General features: G+C 41.9%; 1 protein-coding gene across 1 annotated transcript; it reads left to right on the top strand.

Annotated features, from left to right (window-relative positions):
- The first annotated feature begins 17742 nt into the window (after window positions 1-17742).
- TRIML1 (tripartite motif family like 1) lies at window positions 17743-22762 on the top strand. Its single transcript, XM_075557233.1, has 6 exons — window positions 17743-18168; window positions 18387-18482; window positions 19371-19601; window positions 20945-20967; window positions 21149-21246; window positions 22212-22762. The coding sequence occupies exons 1-6, from the start codon at window positions 17743-17745 to the stop codon at window positions 22760-22762; spliced, it is 1425 nt and encodes a 474-aa protein (XP_075413348.1).
- Window positions 22763-24045: the final 1283 nt, after the last annotated feature.

The raw sequence follows: 24045 nt of genomic DNA, 5'->3' as shown, positions 1-24045 counted from the left end.
GAGACTGGTGTTCAAGAGAAAGAAGACATATCTCACAAATGGGCACCTCGTCGACCACACAGAAGCTCTTGACTTCTTCTTCATGTATCATACAGAGGGTATTCTTGACATCCATAAGGTAAGGATTCAGAAGCTTTGATATCTCAGCCATCATCCCCAGCTGCAGGCTATACCTTGGATCTTTCAATTTGTAAAAATCCTTGCATTGAAGGCAGGTGCCCTGACCAGGGGTTTCCTTCCAATTCTTTAAGAGACATTCAAAGCAAAACTTATGCCCACATTCAACTGCAATTGGTTTAGTCAAATATCGTAAACAGGTAGAGCACATCAACTTTCCCTTGAAACTTGTTAGATCCAAGGCAGCCATTGTCCTTTACAGGGAGATACAGAAGGGTTAAAAAAATCGTTCATTATCAGCCTGTTCATTTACAATATCAGACATTTGCCCCTTCTGTCAACTCAGGATTATATTCCTTCAACTTCTCAATCACACAATTTCTTGTAGTTGTCATTCTTACTTATTATAAAATACCTAGTGATGCAATGAGTAAATGCTGAGCTGCCAACCAAAATGGCAGTGGTTTGACTCACTAGCCACCCTGCAGAGAAGACTGTAGTGGTTCGTTTCTGTGAAGGTCATAGATTGGAAGTTCTGTGAGGCTGTGCTGTGTTGGAATACCCTAGAACAGTGGAGACACTAAAACTCTCTCGGGATGCTATTCTCCAGTCCTTTCCATGCTGAATTGTTTGTAGCAAGGGGAGGGAGGGGAAGGGTCATTTATGTAAAAAAAAGAGTGGAAGTAAGCTGGAAAAATCATCCCCTGGGACCCAGTCCTTACAGGGTAGTTTGTCGGTTAGAACTATGGTTCTCAAACCCTATTGCATATTAGAGTCATCTGGGGTATGATGGTATGACACAGATGTCTAAACCCACGGCTTGCTGAGTGTGCATCAGAATCACCTGGAGGTGATCCAGACTTCTGGATCCCATCGCCCAACGTTTCTGATCAAGAGGTCTAGGGTGGGCTCCTAAAGTGTGCATGTTCAACATGTTCCAGGTGATGCTGGAAACCACTGGCCAAGAACATGTTCTGTCTATACACCAGTGCTTCTCCACCTTCCGTATGCCGCCACCCTTTCATACACTTCCTCATGTGGGGGGGACCCCCTCAACCATCCCATGATTTGGCGTTGCTACTTCACTGTCATTTTGCTACTGTTATAAATTGGACGACCCCTGTGAAAGGGCCGACCCCCAAAGGGGTCGCGACTCACAGGTGTGAGAACCGCTGATCTATGCCAACTCAATCCAAACCTGGGAGGTTGAAACAGGCTGTGTGCAGGTTTAAACTTCCCAGATGATTCGAACATGTTTAAGAAGCTGAAGATAAATTTAAGAAGTACAGCTAACCGTTGAAAAGCACGTGTTTGAGTGCTGGTCTACTTAAACTCAGAGTTCTGTTCCAGGTGCCATTTAAGTGTTGATGAAGAGCCTCGAGTCTTTGCTTAAAACTCCATGTGACACTAGTCATCTCTGTCCGAGCAACCTGCAGATATGTACGACATTTGAGCACACCGCGGTTGCAGCCCCAAGCCCACTGCCAAAGATTCTATGCCTGTGCATGTCAAACTTGTGCTCTTCATAAGCCAACTGTATAACTCTACAAGCCAGGAAATCTCTGAAGCGGGGAAAGTGGGGTCTTCAGGAAGAGGTCTGTGTGGAGAAACGAGTGTAAGTGTGAAACTTCAGTGCCCTAGCACGTGGTCACACAATAGGCTTCAAGTCTTCAATCGCTCTCCAATCAAGGATGTTAGTCTTTGGGGAATGCTTTTCCTCGAATATTCCTAATCTCTTGTTACATTCCCTAAGTGTCAGCCATGATCACAGCACATCACCTTACCCACAGATGCTCCAGCTCTAAGCTCTTAGTGTTCGTGGTGTCTCCTATTGCGGCCATCATTCCCAAGAAAACATCATAGTCCCTGGACGTTGCCATGAATTCCTCTCCACCATTCTTCTCCAGGTTTTTCCCGAACCATGCAGACCCCCTATCCCAACCAATACTTCTAGGGTGGAGGAGATTTCTACTTTTATCAAGGGGTCCACACCTTCGTTTTGAAAGCTGTCTCACAACTACTTAAGAAAGCAAGCATTCTTTTCACTGGATCTTCATAGGCAGGATTTGGTTCCAATTATGATGGGAGACTTTGGGGCAGGAAGAAGACAGTCAGCACTCAACCCCAACCCTACTGCCATCAGTCGATTCTGACTCATAGTGAAGTGACCTTCTAGGAATAAAGCAGAACTTCCCTTTTCAGTTCCCAAGGGGCAATGGAGCAGTGAGGCTGATTCATTCCCCCAAGGTCTCATCTTTCTCTCATGATGCAGGTGATAGACTAGAATTGGGGGCCTTGTGATAACCAGCTCAACGTGCAACCCATTATGTCACCAGCACTCCTTTCATTCAACTTCACTCACCTTCAATGCTTGACGTGGACGCTTGTCCGGCAAACCAGTTTTGTTTGTTTTTGGTCACAGTTTAAACTCCTTGAATGTGTCTACCTTAATCCACTCAGTGGCAAGAGTAGCACAACTTAGTGATTAGTAACACTGACTCCAAAGTGAGTCAACTTCTGTAGATCAAGAAGTTACACAACTACAGGTTTCCTAAATCACCATGGGGACTAAAACTAATGGTTAACTCCTGGGCCTGCAGGAGGATTAAATAAGTTACTACATAGAGGTGCTGAGCAGGGTGCCTAACTCAAAGTGAATGCTAGTTAGCTAGTGTTTGTGTTTCCTTTAAAGATACTATTTTATGATGAGAATTTTTTTTAAAGTGTCAGTGTTATTTAAAAATGCAAACTGTTTTCCTCATTAAAAAGATAGGGAAGCATATGCCTGTAACTATACAATACTGGGCTAATGTAGGGTGATCACTTATATTTATTTTCTAATTTATTGGGTGCATACATTACTGTTTAATAGTTCCTGCAGAATTAAGTGATAGGAGCCACATAAGATTAAAAAACAAACAGCATTATCCTTTATTGATATTATTAGATCTTGTTTAAATGTTAAAAATGCAAAAGTATTTATTGCTAATACTTTCAAAACCCAGAATCTCCATAGAAAAGGGAAAAGGAATTGACCGTAACTCCTTAGCAACCCATCCTAATCTTGAGCATGTCTTTTTATTTGTTTGAGCTGATAGGCAATGGTTTCCTTCTCAGGGTTCCCCTCACTTGGAATTTTCTTTCGGCTTCTCTTATGATCTCACCAATGGCAAAACACCAACACCCCCCGGCAGAAGTAAACCCTCAGCATTGACCTTCCGCTAAACCAAAGGAGTCAACAAAAGAGGTTTGCTCTCCACCAACAAATACATGAAACAAGCAAGCAAGCAAAGCAAGAAAACAAGGTCTCACCTTAAATCGCACTCTCAGATGGGCCTGCTATTGGAGTTCTCAAAACCGCACCTCAACTGCCCGCCTCACTGAAGTGGGAAGGAAGTCTGGGTCAGCATTTTTAACTCATTCCGTTAAGGCACAGCACCTGGTCCCTTTCTTTCCCCGGCCTGGCCTCTGTGAGGAGAACATAGTTTTATTTTTGTCTTTGGAAGTTACTGGTAAGTCTAAAATACTACCTTTACGAATTATCAAGGTAACTATTTCCACACTGCATTGGCTCTTTCGTTCTTTGGGAGTTTAATAAAAGTAAAGTGACATTCTGGGTTTCTTGACTATCATGTAGCCCATTCCTCAAATATTCTAGATTACTTCTAAATAGTGTTTGTTTTTATTTGAAATATATTAAATCCTTTGTTAGAAGTCCAGATTAAATGTTATTTCTCCTAAGCAATTTTCCCTAATTATTTCTCAACAAATTAAAAATTCTTTATACTAAAATATGAAAGTAGTAAATTTACTTATTAAGGCACAGATCATGTTCCCCCTCCCCCTTTTGGCACACACCTCCTGCTCCCAAAGCATTCATTGTTAGTCATATTTCCATTATTTTATGTAAAAAGTCTATGAGTAGTACAGGGCAATGCATTTTATTAGCTAAATAAGTACAAACTGCTACAGAAATTACAAAACACACACATGCACACACACTTTATTATATCTGTATTAGAACTTAAATTCTGAGAACTTGTATTGCAGAGTTCATCGTTGGCTCCCACCTTCAAGGTTAGCAATTCTAAACCACCAACTGCTTGGTGGTAAAAGAAGAGGCTTTCTAGAAATCTGTAAGTGTGTTTTACTCTGTTATACAAGATGACTATGAGTCAACATTGACTTGGTAGCAATGAGTTTTTTGGCGTTTTTGTTTGTTTTTTTTTTCATGATTAATAGTGGCTACCTTAAATCCATTTTGAGTCTTGACAGAAATTCAGCCTTCTTGGAGTTCTGACCATTAACCTGAATGGTGGAATATCCCTGCCTTTAGACAGAGCATATGAAAGTGGATTCCAAAAATAAAAAAAGAAAGTGGATCACAACAACTTCCGCAGTCAGCTCAGGGATGGGCACACTGGCCTCACAACTTGCCTGAGCTTGTGCTTAATAGAAATTGAGGTCTGGGGTTAACGCTTTGACTAAGAGTCATCCCCTGACCCAGGTGGTAAATGGACACCAGAATCAACTCTGAAAACCCTTCTCATCCCACGCCCTTTCCTTAATTTGGCTTGTACCAGTATTGAAGTGATCTGATGCCAATCACAATTTTATGAGAAGTTTCCTTTGTTCACTGTACTCTAAAATTGGCAATGTGTCCACGAACCCTTTGGACATCATTGTCGTTTCACAATGATGGTCTCCTTTACCTTACTTATTTGTCTTTGTCTTGTCTATGTATTCTACTCTCATAAAGAGTTATAGTCTCAAAAACCCATGCAGGCCCATTCTGCCCTGTCTTAAAGGGTCATAATGAGTTGGAATTGAGTCAATGACAGTGAGAAAGAGATAGACAACATATCTGAATTTGGGAATTGGGTTTTTTTTTCTCCCTCCTCTAGGAAACATCGCAACAAAAACCAATATTCTGTTACCCTTCAAACTGAAAACAGTTCTTGCTTCATTAACTGACTTAATGTAAGTTACATCACAAATTTCTTTGCTCCACTCTCAGTATTACTTATTGGAACAATGCCGTGCAGAAGGCGGTGGACGACAGTGGGAGTTCAAGGACTATTAGTGGAACCACACAGGACAGCACTCTCTGGAGGACTCCCCTATCTGAAATTGAGGGATTGGAGGAGAGTGGTCACTAACCACAGTGCTCAGGAGAGAGGAATACAGAAGATCAAAGGTGTAAATCTGACCTAAACAGATATAACCATGTAAGTAAATCCCCACTATGATGCAGGCTCGACCTGATCTGGTTTCCAAAATTTTCTGTATTTTTGTTTTGTATTATTCTATTTGGTTGTTTGTTAATATTGGAGTGTATCCCAGAAGTGTTATGACATTGGCAGCTGTGTTACATGCTTTTCCGTTCTTTGGTGTATGAAACCCAGGATTGATGAACTAAGTAGAATAAGGGGTTTAGAGGGAGGAGGTGCAGTGGTAGTGGGGTAAAGGGGAGACGATGTCAAGGAGTCCATGTAGAGCAAGAATGTTTGGAGACTGATTCTGGTAGCAATTGTACAGTTCTGCTTGACATGATTGAAATATGGAATGATATACTATATGTACTAAACGCCAATAAATAAAAAAGTAAAACAATATATACTTTAATTTTAAAATGTGCATAAGTGTTATATAAAAATGTACATAAATGTTGTTCAAGTATAGCTGAGAAAAAAGACATAAACGGGATGAAAGTGGAAGGGAAACCTTTCCTTTGGTTGATCAAGCCGGAGCCGTTGAGACCAAGGCAAGTTCCTATAGAAAGGGAGTTACAGATTTATAAGTGTACATCATGAAATAGATTAAGGAGATTATGAATATGTAACAAATTTTTGAGGAATAGTCATGAATATGTATTAGGATAGGATTATGATTCTTGACAGGAAATGTTTAATTGAAACTTTAACTTTTAAATGTCTTTCACGTTGGTCTGGTGGTATTTTTCTGGAGACTCTTGGTTCCTTGACCAAAGGACTTTCATTCTGAGGTGACCTGAACGTCTGACTTTCTTTTCTTTCTGTGATCAGTAGGCCAGATCTCTTAAAAGCTCAATTGCTGAAGAGGGATGCTTTCTACAGGGAGAAAGGACTCAGAGAGACAGGTTTATCCAGAACAAAATTGCAGGGTAATTATGAGTTATCTAGGTGGTATCTGCCTAGTTCAGCATCCTGTGAGAACATCTCGTATTTAGAGGGGAGACTCCTGGGCAAGATATGGAATTTACAGCATTGCCCTGGGCTAAGCAGGTTGGGGAGTCATCTCATAAATAAAGATCAAGCTCCTGTACCAGTTGTGTTGTCTATCATTTAGTGCAACCCCCTTCTCCCCCCAAAAGAAGAAGAGGAAAGAAAGCCAGTACTCTCTACTGCCATATGTAGCTATAGGCTCAGAAGCCCACAGGGCAGTTCTAGTCTGTCTTACCTCTGTGAGTCAGCAGTGACTCAACGGCACTCAGCTGTTGTTGTTTTGTTCATATATATAACGACATTGTTTTTCAAAGATATATAACTTAAATTTTATAATTTCCGTGCAAGATAGTTTTGGGTTAAAATGTATTTTCCCTTTTGTAATATATACTAGGTGTCTCATAATTAAAAGACATATATCTCATTAGAGAAGATTAGGTATTTGACCCAAATTGCAATCTTCTTCACTAGTTTGCCACTTAACAATGTTATATGATTATTTATTTTGGATATGTGGTGTCTTTAATGTTTGTTGTTGTTGTATGCTATTTCCTTGGTTGCAACTCACAGAAGTCTCATGTGCACAAGAATGAAAGCTTACCAGTTCTGTGCTGTTTGCGCTCCCTGTTATGGACAGGATCAAACCATCCTCTTCACCCTCCGCTTTGCCACACATGGTGTTCTTCTCCAAAAACGGTTCTCTCCGAATATCACGTTCAAATTCTATGTGAAGGAAGTCTTGCTATGCTAACTTCTACTTTTTTCCTCTTTTCTTTTTTTACATTTTACTAGGGGCTCATACAACTCTTATCACAATCCATACATATACATACATCAATTGTATAAAGCACATCTGCACATTCCCTGCCCCAATCATTCTCAAAGCATTTGCTCTCCATTTAAGCCCTTTGCATCAGGTCCTCTTTTTTTTTTCCCTCCCTTCCCGCTCCCCCCTCCCTCATGTGCCCTTGGTAATTTATACATTGTTATTTTGTCATATCTTTCCCTATCTGGAGTCTCCCTTCTCCCCCTTCTCTGCCGTCCATCTCCCAGGGAGGAAGTCACATGTGGATCCTTGTAATCAGTTCCCCCTTCCAACCGACTCATCCTCCACTCTCCCAGAATCGCCCCTCACACCCTTGGTCCTGAAGGTATCATCCACCCTGGATTCCCTGTGCCTCCAGCACCCATATGTACCAGTGTACAACCTCTGCCCTATCCAACCCTGCAAAGTAGAATTTTGATCATGGTAGTTGGGGGGAGGAAGCATCCAGGATCTGGGGGAAAGCTGTGTTCTTCATCGGTACTACCTAGCACCCTGACTGACCCATCTCCTCTCTTAAACCCCTCTATGAGGGGATCTCCATTGGCTGACACTTGGGCCTTGGGTCTCCACTCTGCACTTACCCCTTCATTCAATATGGTGTATACACACACACACACATATACATATCTATATATATATATTTTGCATGATGCCTTATACCTGGTCCCTTTGGCACTTCATGATCGCACTGGCTTGTGTGCTTCTTCCATGTGGGCTTTTTTGCTTCTGAGCTAGATGGCCGCTTGTTCCCCTTCAAGCCTTTAAGACCCCAGACACTATCTCTTTGATAGCCGTGCACCATCAGCTTTCTTCACCACATTTACTTGTTCACCACTTTGGCTTCAGCAGTTGTGTCGGGAGAGTGAGCATCGTAGAGTGTCAATTTAATAAAAGAAAGTATTCATGCATTGAGGGAGTGCTTGAATAGAGGCCCAAGGTCCTTCTGCCACCTTAATACTAAACCTATAAATATAGACACATAGATCTATTTTCCCATCCTCATATATATATATATATATATATATATATTTGCATGTACATGTCTTTGTCTAGACCTCCATAAATGCCCTTTGACTCCTAGCTCTTTCCTCCATCTCCCTTGACTTTCCTCCTGCCCTACTACCATGCTCTGTCCCCACCTGGGTTACAATTATACCTCTTCTTTAGGTAACCTTACCCTTGATCATTCCCTACCAGACCTGCCACTTCCCCCTCACTACCATTTTGGGTCCCATGTTGTTCCCTTGTCCCTGTGTTTGTTAACACCACTTCCTTACCCTCCCCCCAACCCAAGTCCCCCCGGAACTGTCAGTCCCGTTGTTTTTCCTCCAGATAGTTAATCCAGCCTGTCTTATTTAGACAGACCTGTGGAGACACTAACATGCATGAAAACAAGACAGAGGAAAACAAAGCAACAGTATACAACCAGACAACAAAAACAAACCACTGAAAAAGAACAAAACAAAACACTTCACAAAAGAAAAGCTTGTAGTTAGTTCAGGGATCGTTTGCTGGCCCTTAGGAGTGTTTTCCAGTCCAGACTGTTGGGGCACCACGTCCTGGCCCCAAAGTCCACTTTCTGCATTCCCTGGGGACCTTGCCACTCCATTCCCTTGCTGTTCCGCTGCACTCCCCCAGTGCTTTGCCTCGGTGTGGTGGGATCAGGTCAGGTGCAATTTCCACACGGTATCTCTGGTGCTGTCCCCTGTATCGCCCTTAGTCACCGAGGGGCATCATTTCTCATAGTGGGGTAGCCAGCCATCCTAACTACTAAGGAGATTTTTGATTGGGCATCTCCCAGCATGGATTTTTTTTCATTTCTGACAGCCCGTGGTACTCTTAATATTTTCCACCAACCTATAATTCACAGGCAGCAGGCTGCCTGCTGTTCTTTAGTCATTGTCCAGTTTGTACATGGATATGAGCTGATTGAAAATTCCATGGCTCGGGCCAGGCCCACTTCAGTCACCAAAGTAATAGCGTTATCTTTCCCCCTTTAAAGAGGCTTTTATTGGTGGCAGTTTTGCACAACACTTTTCCCACCGTTTGATTTCCAGACAGTTGCTCCCATGGGTATTGATTTTGGATCCAAGCAAAATGAAATCCTGGATAATTGCACATGTTTCCTCATTTTTCAGATGTTGCTTGTTGCTCCAGTGTTTAATTGTCACCACTAAGTGCTTCAAGTCGCCTTAGTTTTCAGCAAGCAAGGTGGTGTCACCTGCATATTTCAAATGGTTCATGAGTCTTTCTCGAATTCTGACGCAAGGTTCTTTTTCTTTTTTTTTTTTAAATTTTTTTATTTTAACAATTTATTGGGGCTCATACAATTCTTTTCACAGTTCATACATATACATACATCAATTGTATAAAGCACATCTGTACAGTCTTTGCCCTAATCATTTTTTTCTCTTTTCTTCTTTTACATTTTATTAGGGACTCCAACAACTCTTACCACAGTCCATACATATACATACATCAATTGTATAAAGCACATCTGTACAGTCTTTGCCCTAATCATTTTTTTCTCTTTTCTTCTTTTACATTTTATTAGGGACTCAAACAACTCTTACCACAATCCATACATATACATACATCAATTGTATAAAGCACATCCATACATTCCCTGCCCCAATCATTCTCAAAGCATTTGCTCTCCACTTAAGGCCCTCGCATCAGGTCCTCTTCCCCCCCCCCTCCCCATTCCCCCCTCCCTCATATGCCCTTGGTAATTTATACATCGTTATTTTGTCATATCTTGCCCTATCCGGAGTCTCCCTTCCCCCCTTCTCTGCTGTCCCTCTCCCAGGGAAGATGTCACATGTGGATCCTTGTAATCAGTTCCCCCTTTCCAACCCACTCACCCTCCACTCTCCCAGCATCGTCCCTCACACCCTTGGTCCTGAAGGTATCATCCACCCTGGATTCCCTGTACCTCCAACCCTCATATGTACCAGTGTACAGCCTCTGTCCTATCCAGCCCTGCAAGGTAGAATTCGGATCATGGTAGTTGGGGGGAGGAAGCATCCAGGATCTGGGGGAAAGCTGTGTTCTTCATCGATACTACCTCACACCCTAATTAACCTATCTCCTCTCCTAAACCCCTCTATGAGGGGATCTCCATTGGCCGACACTTGGGCCTTGGGTCTCCACTCTGCACTTCCCCCTTCATTTAATATGATATATATACATATATACACATACATATATATACACACATACATACACACACTTATATCTTTTTCTTTTTTTGCATGATGCCTTATACCTGGTCCCTTGGGCACCTCGTGATCACACTGGCCGGTGTGCTTCTTCCATGTGGGCTTATTTGCTTCTGAGCTAGATGGCCGCTTGTTCACCTTCAAGCCTTTAAGACCCCAGACACTATCTGCAAGGTTCTTTTTCATATAGCCCAGCTGCCCCCATTATTTTGATCAGTATATGGATTGAATAACTATGCTGAAAGCATGCGACTCTGACACACACCTGTCCTGATTTTCAACCTCTTGTTCTGTTGCAATGACTGCTTCGGGTCGACTCAATGGCAGTGAGCCTTTTGAGTTTGGTATGTGCAGGTTCTGCATGAGCACATTTTCTCTCTCACACTGACATTCAGTCGATGCTGACTCATAGGACAGAGGAGAACTGCCCTGGTGGGTTTTTGAGATTGTACATCTTTACAGGAGTAGAAAGGCTCCTTTTCCTCCTGCAGAATGGCTGGTGGCTTTGAACTCCTGGCCTAAATAGAGGCTAGCAGCCCCACACTTACCCAACAGCATACCACGGTTCCTAAGCACATTTTAAAGTTCTGGAATCCCCATCCTGCTTTATATTATCCATAGTTTGTTATGACCTTCATAGACAAAGGCTTTCTGTTATTTAAATTTATTGTTCCCTCCCCTCCACTTCCCCAATGGTTTAGAAGATCTTTTAGTATGCTTTAAAAAAAAAAAAAAAAACCTTGTCCAAGCAGAAGTTCATTTCAAATTTCTATTATGTTACTGTTGTTCATGGGCTTCATTCTTTGGACACAAAAATTGACCTCAAGTTTAAAAGATACCAAGGCTTAAGCTTTTCTTTCTTTTTTTAAAAAAATCATTTTATTGGTGGGGGGTCATATAACTCATCACAATGAATACATACGTCAATTGTGTAAAGCACACTTGCACATCCGTTGCCTTCATCATTCTCAAAACATTTGCTTTCTGCTTGGGCTCTTGGAATCAGCTCCTCATTTTCATTCATTTTTTCCCTCCTTCCCTGCTCCCCCCTCCCTCATGAACCCTTGATAATTTATAAATTATTATTTTATCATATCTTACACTGCCCGCCATCTCCCTTCACCCACTTTTCTGTTGCCCATCCCCAAGGAGGAGGTTATATGTAGATCCTTGTAATCGGTTCACCCTTTCTACTCCCCTTCCCTCCACGCTCCCAGTATCACCACTCTCACCACTGGTCTTAAGGAGTTCATCTGTCCTGGATTTCCTGTGTTTCCAGTTACTATCTGCAGAACTAAACATCCTCTGGTCTAGCCAGGTTTGTAAAGTGGAATTGCGATCATGATAGTGGTGGGGAGGGAGAGAGGAAGCTTTTAAGAACTAGAGGAAGGTTGTGTGTTCCATAGATGCTACACTGCACCCTGAGTGTCTCATCTCCTCCCACTACCCCTCTGCAAGGGATGTCCAGTTGTCTACAGATGGGCATTGGGTCCCCATCTCACATTCCCCCTCATTCACAACGATATGACTTTTTGTTCTTTGGTGCTTGATACCTGGTCCCTTTGACCCCTTGTGATCATACAGTCTGGTATGCTTCTTCCATGTTGCCTTTGTTGCTTCCTGACTAGATGGCCACTTGTTTACCTTCAAGCCTTTAAGACCCCAGACACTATATCTCTCGATAACTGGGCACCATCAGCCTTCTTCATCACACTTACTTATGCACACATTTGTCTTTAGCATTTATATGGGGAAGGTGAGCACACAATGATGATTTTTGCTCTTTGGTGTCTGCTCCCTGATCCCTTCAACACCTCATGATCGCACAGGCTGGTGTGATTCTTCCCTGTGGGCTTTGTTGCTTCTCATCTACATGGCTGCTGAAGTTAAAAGATGATGGGATTTGTTAACACATTTTTGAAGCCCCTTGATAGCTAGCTATAGTGTGGACTATGAGCACATAATATAAAACAAATAATATAAATAATTTAAAACAAAATATTAATATTATAAAACAAAAAAGGTAATGCAAATGAATGTAAAAGTAGAAATTCATGACTGGAGGAAAATATACCACACATATATACCCATCTGAGATATACATTTCTATAAGTTTCAAGGTAGAGATCCAACTCTATTGATTTATTTTTCAGAGTTGTCCCAACTTGTCCTAAAGCATTTATAGGATAATCTGTTTTTTCCCACTCATGTAAAATGAAAGGCCTCCAAGCAAAATAGCTTTAAAAAATCATTTTATTGGGTGCCTGATACCTGATCCCTTTGACACCTCGTGATCCCACAGGCTGGTGTGCTTCTGCCATGTGGGCTTTGTTTACAAGCTAGATGGCCACTTGTTTAGTTTCAAGCCTTTAAGACCCCAGACTCTAAATCTTTTGATAGCTGACCACCATCAGCTTTTGTCACCACATTTGCTTATGCATCCATTTGTCTCCAGCAATCATATCTGCAAGGTGAGCACACAATATGATTTTTGGTTCTTTGATGACTGATAATTGAGCCCTTTGGTACCTCATGATCACAGACTGGTGTGCTTCTTCCATGTGGGCTTTGTTGCTTCTGAGCTAGATGGCCATTTGTTTACCTTCAAGCCTTTAAGACCCCAGACACTATATCTTTTGATCGCCGGGATCCTTCAGCTTTCTTCACCACATTTGCTTATGCACCCACTTTGTCTTCAGTCATCGTGTTGGGAAGGTGAGCGTCATGGAATTCCAGGTTAATAGAACAAAGTATTCTTTCATTGAGAGAGTGCTTGAGTGGAGGCCCACTGTCCATCTGCTACCTTAATACTAAACCAATAAATATAGGCACATAAATCTATTTCCCCATCCTCATATATAAATATATTTATATATGTACATGCCTTTATTTAGACCTCTATAAATGCCCTTTGCCTCCCGGCTCTTTCCTCTGTTTCCTTTTACTTTCCTCCTGTCACAGTATTATGTTCAGCCTTCATTTGGGTTACAGTACTTCCTCTCGGTTACATTACCCTTGAGCATGCCCTACTAGGCCTCCTGCACCCTCCTCACCACCGATTTGGATCCCTTGTTTGTCCCTTGTCCCTGGGTTTGTTAACACCACTTCCTTTCTCCCCACCTCCCCCTCTCCCATGTCCCCACGGAACTGTCATTCCCATTGTTTTCTCCTCCAGATTGTTCATTCATCCTATCTTATTTAGACAGATCTATGGCGATAATAACATGCACAAATGCAAGATAGAGCAAACCCAAGATACAAAAGACAACAATAACCAAAGGCCAATGACAAAACAACATCAACAACAACAACAACAAAAAACACCCCACAACACAGCAACATTCAAAAAAGAAAAGTTTGTAGTTAGTTCAAGGACTGTTTGTTGGCCTTTAGGAGTGTTTTTGGTCGAGTCTTATGGGGTGCCAAGCCTGACCCCACAGTATATTTGGTATTCCCTGGGGACTTTGTTGCTCTGTTCCCCTTGGTGTTCTGTTGCACGCCCTTAGTGTCTTCCCTCGGTGTGGTGGGATCAGATCAGGCGCAATTCCCACACTGTGTCTCCAGAGTTGTCCCCTATAGGGCTATGGGTCAGTGAGAGATGTCATGTCTCATAGTGGGGCCAGCCATATGGTCTTCTCTGTGGATTGGCTGCTCTCAGCAGGAATCTCATTGTCAAGGCTTGATGGGTCAGCATGTGCTCCATTCTCTCTTCCTCCCCCTTCATTTTCTCCCATGTGCTCTGATCAGACATGTCCCTCCCCCTGAGCTGCATCTTCAGTGCTGTCCTCTGAAATACATTCTTCTGGGGGGAGGGGCAGCTGTCCACATAGTTGGGATTGGGGCCGGCCCCTCACAAAATATTTTAAAAATAAGCCCCCTACCTCCCCGCCTCCTTATTTTACTTTGAACATTTCTTTTTCTTAAATGTTGCAATCCTAGTTATATATGGGTAATGGTTATCACTATCGACTTCTTGGGTGCCACTGCCTCCGTTTATCCATGAGGAGATAGGCTCAAGCAGAAGCAAAATCAATCTCAGAATACATGCTTGACAATAGTTGATTTATGTTGAGGAGGCGAGTCTTCCTTTCTATCATTTTATTTTTATAAATGAATTAACATAGTCAGCAAGGTGTTTAGACAGGTGAATTGTGTGTGGTCTAATCGTTGAGTGTGGCCAGCTAATTCAGCGACTTCCCACTCCATCCATCCACAAACAGCTGATTGATTTCCTCCTAAAAGTATTTGAGCAGAATTCATTTACGGAGAAATAACTGGATTTTTCTTTCTTTCTTAAACAATTTTATTGGTACAGAATTCACATAGGATACAATTCAATAGTTCAATAATATCAAGAAGGGTTGTACAATTATTACCACAACCAATTTTAGAACATTTTCTTCTTTCTAGTACTCATTGTTATTTGTGCCCTATTTCCTCCCAACTTCCCCTGCATACTTCTAAGAAAACATTAATCCAGTTACTATTTTTATAGATTTAACTATCCTGGATTTCTTATTCAAAAAGATATATAACAAAATGAAACAAAAAAGCGACAGAAAATAGCAAAGTAAAACAGAGAAAGCCCTCAATTGAAAGAAAAATATTAGAAAGTAGAACAACTTTAAAAGAAGTCAAAAGGGAGATAAAATGATAAGGTGTTAAATTTTAGCCTAACCACATCTGCTATAATCCACTTTTAACTGGATATTTTCATCCCTCATAAGTCGTAAGATGCAGTAAGGTGTGTTGGCAAAAGAGTGGGAGGCAAGAGACACAGTTTCCTAGTCCTGCGTAGATTTATACAGTAAATGTTTGAAGGACCAACTCAATTTGTGTTAATTCCCCACCTACCGCCCCACCCCCAAGCCTCATCATCTATAGAAAGTATATCTTGGCTCCTAACTAACTATAATAATAGTGTAATTCGGTAAGAATGTCATTCTTCTACTTGTTCATTTAATTATGAATACATCGGACCATCATTTTCTTCTAGTCACAGATGAATACAACTTGGATATAGTACCAAGCAGCTTATTGAAGGAAAATCTGATGACGATGGCTTAAATTTAGAACACACTACTGTCCCCATTCCAAACTGGAAGCTAAGCTCTGTGATGTTCTACCACCCGACTCCAAGATGTATTCTAATGATTCTGGTTACAGAGTCTTAAGTTTTAGTTAGGAATATCAAGCTGAATTGAGGTGGCCATTTATAAACCCTTTTTCTAACAGTGGCAGTTTTTAGTATTATTGTAGAAACCTTTTCATAATCAAGAAGTTTACTTAACATTGACTTTTAAGAGTGTTTTGAAGTCATGCCCTGGTAGCCTAGAAGCAATCTGAGTAAAAGAGTTTTCATGATTCTTACCTGATGCCACCTCTCTTCCTATTTAAATTAGTATAACCTTTTGCTCTGGTTGTTTCCTTTACTTAAACTCTTATCCCCGAAACTCCTAAGTGCTATATATAGGACAAATGAATAAAACATTTTGAATGCAGCTAACGTTGACTTCAGAAAGGTGAGTGTTGGTTAGCATGGAGAAAGGTGGAGGAAGAAGCATCCCAGGTCAGGAAGCATCTTTATCAAAAGTTCAAGAGGGGAAATCACTATCCTGTGGGAAAATGGAAAGAATGCTTGATCAGTTGGATCTTTAACAGTTAGAAAGAAATGAGTGGATTCTATTGGGCACTGGGGACAGGTTGCCAAGGAAACATTGCCAAGCGAGAGCATGGCAGAATGAGAATCAAAGTACAGTATGAAAAACTTAATGGGAGAGTGGGACTAGTTAGATTTCGGGAAAGAGATTTTAAGTTATGCTTACTTTCTGGCAAGCAAAGGAAGGTAGGGAGGCCTTGCAAATGACACAGTGCATTTATAGAATTGGACTAATCTCAGTGGTCATTTTATAAAATCTCATATATATATATTTTTTTTCACGAGTCTAACAAACAAAAGGGTAAACTGCTCTCCAATAAGGACTGAGTGAGAATAAAAAGTGTTGGAGAAGGCATCATTTGGACATTTTCAAAGGGTGAAAGTATCTGACCAAAATTATATTTATACAAAAATGTGATTATTCCATCTATTGCATGGTTCAATGACCTACAGCACCATCTTAAAGGAGCCCTGGTGGTAGTCTGCGTATGCAGTGGACCGGGCTGACAACCATAAGATCATCAGTTCAAAACTCCCAGTGGCTCCCATTAAAAGTTGGTTTCAGAAAACCCCAGGGGCCTGTCTCCTCTGCTCTGTAGGGTCCCTGTGAGACGGACATGACTCCAGGCAGTGAGCTTGGGTTTTTTTGGTTGGAGCCACCTTATAAGAGTGTTAGGGTACAGTCTTTGATGGACGAGGGTTGATGGCGATGATATACAGAGCAAAGCCATCAACATAACACAGACAGTTTATTGTACATCTAAGTCCAGCAGCTATTTCAAAATTGGAATTTCGTTTTGTGAGAATGAAGACAATGAAAGATTATGGTACTTGATAAAGGAACAGTAAGTATAGGATTTAGGCAAGCAGAGAAAAGGGCCTCCTGAGTGGAGGAGTCCATATATACCTTAGCTTGCTTCTTTCAGTGTCAACTTGACTCCACTGGTGTTCAAAATAATTTGAACTATGCCCCAATTCACAGACTTCCAGAAGAACAAATAAATTTGTCTTGGAAGAAGTACAATCAGAATACTCCTTAGAAGCAAGAATGGTGAGATTTAGTCTCTTGTATTTTGGTCAAATTGTTAGGCGACATCCATCCCTGGAAAAGGACATTTTGCTGGTAAAGTAGGTGGTCAGTGAGAAAGATGGCTGTTGATAAAATGGATTAACACAGAGGTTACAGCAATGGGTTCAAACAACAGTTGGGAGGATAGAGCAGGACTGGGCAGTGTTTCCTTCTGTTTTCACAGATCGCCAATGAGTCAGAAGAACCAACTGGATGGCACCATCAGCACCATTTCTACTTCCTATCACCCTTATTCAAACCTCTGTACTCAATGACCCCAAATTACCCAACCCGCTGTCCCGAAACCAAAGCAATGAAATGGTGTTACGGTGCTTCTTATAAAAATAACCACCTCTTAAAATGGTCACTCTTTTAAGAGAAAGCATCTTCCAGATCCAGCCCATGGCTTATACAGAGAGACGCTCAGGGAGTTTGGAGCTGATGATGAGCCCAAGGCACAGGAGTTCCACATTAAGTCATAATTGGCTTTGTGTTTGGGCGTATATGTCAGTTGGTGAAACTGGGCACAGGGAGAATAAGAGTTTCTTGTAATAACATCGTAGAAACTTATCAGCTACTTGTTACTCAAAACAATAGATGCATAGGAGGCTTCACCAATCCCACATCAGAGGTGTGGTCATGCCCTGATGTCCCTCCTTGACAAAATGTCAACAGCAGATTTGATGGAAAATCTCAGGGAGGAACTGACCTGTTTCATCTGCTTGGATTATTTCACCAGCCCAGTGACCACTGAGTGTGGGCATAGCTTCTGTCTGGTGTGTCTTCTCAGGAGCTGGGAGGAGCACAACACCCCCTTATCGTGTCCTGAGTGCTGGAGGACTTTGGAAATCCCACATTTCCAGCCCAATGAGCGTTTGGGGAGGCTGGCTGGCATCGGCAAGCAACTCAGGTCTCAGGTGATGCAGAATGAGGATGAGCAAGGCAGCTATGGGAGAATGCTGGCAGCCACTAAGGTGTTCTCTGAGGATGAGCAGAGTGTGAATTCTTCCTCAACCCAAAGTCATGGAATTAGCAGAGGGCATCTCTCGAGCGAGGCGGAAGAGTACCACAGAGTAAGATTGGCTGCTCAATATACAACTCCGCATAGAGATCTGATGCCCTTGCTTGTCAGAATTGTCGCTGACAACCGCTCGTAGTCTCCACTGGTGGCAGGCATGGGTGTTGATCACAAACGTGCCTAGTTATTGTCACCGTGTTACTACTGATCCACTTGACTTTTCTTCCCCTGGGACTCGGCCTACGAGCCACAGAGAATTTGTTTCTATTGCAGGAGAAGCTCCAGGAGATCCTAAATATGTTGTGGAAGAGGAAAAAGGAAGCTCAGGCTATTTTAACACACGAGAAGGAGAGAGTGGTGCTGTGTAAGGTCAGTATCTGTTTAACGTTTGGCTCTCTGAGGGGCACTAAAGAGACCATAATAGATCCAATATTTCCCCCTTTATTTCTCCCCATATCAGCCATACATTATGGCAATATCCTTCTCTCGTTCATTTGGGAATTGAAAAACTCATGTCAAACTTACATTAGGAAGATTCCCCCCCAGCTTTCTCTCTGTACCCCTACAACTCTTTGCTATGTATATGAGGATTCTCATTATAATTACTTAAAATATATAAGTTATGAACATATAGGATGAAAATCAACTTAAAAAGGAATACCTCAAGTGCTTTGGGGGCGGAGGAAGTAAAAGCAACAAAACACAAGTAAATCGAAGATAAGGACAAAATAGAGTTAATGCCCATGAAAAAAATGATAGTACCTGGTGCATTTCAAGTTTGAATTGCCTAGCTACTAGAATGCTAACTCGTATGTGTTTGTGTGCGTACTTCGGTGGGTCTGATTCTCCCAGTAGACTGCTAACTCTTAAGTGAGAGTAGTTGTGTTTTATATTTCTATTGATAGTATGCGCTCTAGTGCTATTTTATGTTTTAAAATATTGAGCAAATCCATACTGACAAATTATCATTTCCCTGCTTTATTTTTATCATAGCACTATCATATCATAGTCTCTCACAAGAATAACAGCCTTGTGAGAGTAGCAAAGTTTGTTTAACTGCTATAAAAACACTTTATAAAATACCAACACCTCAGTTCACATGATCAATTGATCAAATGTGCATATCACATGTACAGGTGTCTTTGATGTGCTCTAGGGATTTGAAGGGAATAAAAATGTACAGAGATGGGTGTTTCTGTCACTAACGTTATTAACTTCTGTATACGCGTGTGCACATGCGTGTGTATGCGATAACAGGAAGAGACAAAGAATTGTAAACAAGTTGTTGTGTCCGAATACATGAAGATGCACCAGTTTCTGAAAGAGGAGGAACAGCTGCAACTCCAGCTCTTAGAAAAGGAGGAAAAGGGCAACTTGAAGAAGCTGAGGAACAACGAGATCCACCTGACCCAACAAATCAGGAGCTTAAGCAAAATGATTGGCCAGCTAGAGGCCACGTACCAGAATTCAAACATGGAATCATTTGAGGTGAGCTGAAGATTCATGAGTGTCGAGAAAAGATGTAAGACGCAGAGTTTGGGAGGCGCTGTCAGATGTAAGGCTTCGCAATAGTCAACTGAAAAGTGACATCGTTCTCGCTCAAATATAATGTTCCTAAAGAACTGACCTTCTATAAAGCTTTGAGGAGAAAGAGTATAAAACCACATTGATGTTGATGTCCCAGTTTCTTGTGTGCCAGTCTCCCTGCAGACATAGCTTTGTGAAATAGTGTACTAAATGTATCAATGAGTATTTACTGTGTCCTAGGCACCTTAGATTTCATTTTCACAACGACCTGACATTCATCTCTAAAATAACACAAACATCTTTTGCAAGAGTCTCTGCACAAAGAGCTTTGCTGGTTACCATAGAAGCCGACTTAATCTTAAGTCCTGGCAGATAATTAATGATTGAGGCCTATGGCAGTTACGTACTCTGTCAAATAAGTCACCAGGAGTAAATGCAGGCAGTTTGTGTATCAAGTCCATATCTCTTTCTCTTTTTTTAAATGAATATTTTATTGTGAACAAGGTGGAGGCTTTACATTTCAGACCATCAGCTTTGCATTGAGTCCATTTTTTTTTTGAGTTCATATTTTTTTTTACCATCCACCCCACACTGCCTCCCGAGGCTACTGTTTTTCAGGACCGCCTTACCTTTAAGCCATAGGCGTCAACATCAGCCACAGGTCTGTTTCTTAGGACGGTTCCAAAACTCGCTCCTATTTAAGTACATTTGAACCAACTCCTCCAACCTTATCCAGGGTCGCATCCAGCTCTCCACGGGTCATTTTCCTTTGCTTTTCTCTGATGAAGAGCTCTAGTGAACTAGTGGGCTGCCCTTTGAAATGCTGACTACAGGGTCAGTGGTTTGAACCCACTGTCTGTAAAGAGTTACAGTCTTGGAATCCTGCAGAAGCAGTCCTGCCCTGTCCTGTAAGGTCCCGATGAGGAGTCGGAATTGCCTCAGTGTCAGTGAGTTCTTTTTTTTTTTTTTTTTAATTTCTCTTGGTGCCACGGGTCACATTGGATAATGAGCCTGATCCTTTGGCTCCCTTTTCAACAATAAGATTCTCTGATGACATGAAAAAGAAAAGGACACAGCAAGCTCTAGTCATTATGAAAAGGATCGTATGTTTACCAGGGGCCATCCCTACAAGACCAGGGTGTGTGCCCCTTGCTTTTGTTCCCTCTCCCCCAACGTGTTCTCAGATCACAAGAGTGAATTCTATGAATTTTGTTATGAAGGGCTGTCCTCAAAACTGAATTCAGTCTTTGCTTAGTGATCCAAGCAAATGAATGCTAATTATTTTCCTCATTTTATTTCCTTAGGAAGTGAAAGATGCTCTGGAAAGGTAAGTTTCCACCTTACATTGTACAGGTGAGACATAGGATTTGGTCCTGAAGACATCGGTTAGTGGAATGGAGATAGGAGTACCTATGATGTTGGGCAGAAGGAAATCGACTTTCAAATTGGAGCAGGTTGTGTGGTAAGTGCCAGACAAAAAGAGAAGAACTTTCTCTCCCCTCTTGTAGGAGTGAGTCACTCTTGCTTCAGTGCCCAGAGGCCACCACCACGGAACTGAGTCTGTGCCGCATCACGGGAATGAGGGAGATGCTAAGGAAATTCAGCAGTAAGTCAGCCTGATTTGCCAAACCTCTAGGGAGCTTCAGAGTTAACTTCAGTTTAATGTCAAAGGATGCAACATGAGCCTTTAGGCAACTTCTTTGAGCATCAAATACTGGCCATCTGATTGAGAGGCTCTCACAGAAGATGTCCTGAGCCACCATGAAACACTGGCAGCCGGGGGTCACAGACCATCTCTGTGCTTGGGAAAGGGAAGCAGGGAGATTTGATTGATGTGACTTGTATTTGCTGATCATGGAGTTCTGATCCTTCTTCACGATAGTTGTTCTATTTTGTCCTCATCCCTGCCACCCCCGCACTCCCACATAACTTTCTTGTTAGGATAAAAGCTCCCTTGAACTTTTAAATTGTAGAGAAAGAAATTCCAAAGAATGACCCTTTAGAATATGAAGGTCAAGAGAGATCAGCAATGATTCTCAACTTTTATCTGTTGACAAGCTGATCTTCAGAAGAAGGCTTAATGGGCTTTGGATTCAACAGATATTACACAAGCACCGACTATGTGCCTGGCTCTGGGTTTGCTAATAGTGACGAATCTCATAAATACTGTCTTTGCTTTTGTACCATTTTTAGTGAAACTGAAAAGACAGGCTTTAGTGGTGATGAGTTGTGCTGCTAACTGTGAGGTCAGCAGTTTGAAGCCATCATTCCCTTCTTGGGAAGAAAGATGGGGCTTTCTACTCCTGTGAAGAATTAGTCTTGGAAATTCATAGAGGCAGTGCTAACACAACCTATAGCTGCTCCATGAGGCAGGATCAGCTTCTTGGCAGTGAGTTTGGTTTGGTTGGGAAAGATAGTTGTTGATCATTTTGATTTGGACTATAAATAAAAGCGTGACATTTTATTTTTGAGACATCTTAACTCTCGAGAATCGACTTTAAATTGCACCTATATGCATTTCCCCCCCTCTGAGCATGCGCAAAGAGAATTCATTCTTTTCTCCTCTTGTAGCGGACATCACACTGGATCCCGACACGGCCAATGCCTATCTTGTCTTATCTGATGATCTGAAGAGTGTGAGGCACGGAGGATTCAGACAGCAGCTACCTGACAACCCAGAACGATTTGACCAATCTGCAACTGTTTTGGGTGCTCAGATGTTCATCTGTGGGAGACACTATTGGGAGGTGGAAGTAGGAAACAAGACAGAGTGGGAAGTGGGCATCTGCAAGGACTCAGTGAGCAGAAAGGGGAACCTCCCCAAGCCCCCTGGTGACCTCTTCTCACTTATCGGCTTAAAGATTGGAGATGATTATAGTCTTTGGGTCTCGTCACCTTTAAAAGGCCAGCATGTCAGAGAGCCTGTGCTTAAGGTTGGTGTTTTCTTAGACTATGAATCTGGACATATAGCTTTCTACAATGTGACAGACGAGTCCCTCATCTATAGCTTCCCGCCAGCCTCTTTCCAAGGAGCTCTTAGACCTATCTTCTCCCCTTGCCTCCCAAATGAAGGGACCAACACAGGTCCTCTCACCATCTGTGCCCTGGATAGCCATGCCTGAGGGAAACGTCCATGAGCCTTCTTTGAGGATGAGACCAATAGATGACTATTGATTAAAATGATTAATGTGTTGACAGTATCAACATCAGATGAGTCAACAGAACAAACCCTGGACCCCACCCAAAGAGTTTCCATTAACCTGAGCCCACAGTGAACTGCCAAATCCACACCAGCCAACGACAATGAAGAGAGAAAGCTGATCGTATGTTGTGCCTTTAACTAAATTCATTGTCTATACTACCTCATATACGTGCTAGTCACTTAAAGAAAGAGATAGGACTATGCCCCCGTTTGCCTGAATCCCACGATCTTAGGCCAGTTTTATAAATACATGTCATTTTTTTCAAGTGTATTTATTCATTCAATTGCATAACAAACTGTGCCACACGGATGAGCCTTTACTGCATACGCAGAGTGCTGCAGGCTGGGGCGATCCTGATCCCCGTGGCTTCTCCTCGGGGGATGAATCTTGGCTAGTCTTCTCTGAAAGGTCACTTCCTTCTATCATGACACCCAGAGTTTTTCCTATGTGTTGTGACCCGAAGATTTTTAATTCATGGGAGGTCAAAGGAAGCCTCTTTCCTGTCTCAGTATCTCAGAGTTGTGAGAACTTGATGCTGTCTGGATGGAGTTTCCTTTGGCCCATCTTAGATCAGGTGTCTGACATCTACCCTCGTGGCTCCCAGTCTTAGTGATCTGAGACTACATTGTTTGGAGTTTCTTGTCTGTATTTTTTCCTTTCCTAAAACCATTTTATTGGGAGCTAATACAGATGTCTTATTGTTCCACAGTTCAATCACATCAAGCAGTATTGTAAAATTGCCACCACAATCAATTTCAATACATCCTTTTTCTTTTTGAATTCCTTGACATCAGCTCCCTTTTAGCGCCCCTGTCCCATACCACGGTACCCCGAGAAATCCTTATTTTACTTGCTGTCTCTATAGGTTCATCAATCCTGGGTGCCATATACCGAAAAACAAAAAAATACATATAACAAAAAAAAATCAAGAAGGTCACCCCCAATGACAAAATACATCTGAGACAAACCCCAATATGACCAAGCAAAACCAAAAACACAGACAATGTTGAAAATGAGGCAAGGCCCAATGTACATCAGAGAAGGGGTCAACTGACAAAGTTTTAACTGTTGAAGTCAGCTTTATCATTTTGATCTTCTGGAGTCATCTCCCCATCACACTCTGGTGACCACTGTCTTCCATTCTCCTTTCATGGATAGAGGGAAGTCACCAGAGGTTTATTTCCTGTGTAGATCCTATAAAT

This window comes from Tenrec ecaudatus, chromosome 8 (assembly GCF_050624435.1).
Source record: "Tenrec ecaudatus isolate mTenEca1 chromosome 8, mTenEca1.hap1, whole genome shotgun sequence".
Classification (NCBI taxonomy): domain Eukaryota; kingdom Metazoa; phylum Chordata; class Mammalia; order Afrosoricida; family Tenrecidae; genus Tenrec; species Tenrec ecaudatus.
Note: the sequence above shows the minus strand (reverse complement) of the source record. Positions and strands in the feature narration are given on the sequence as shown.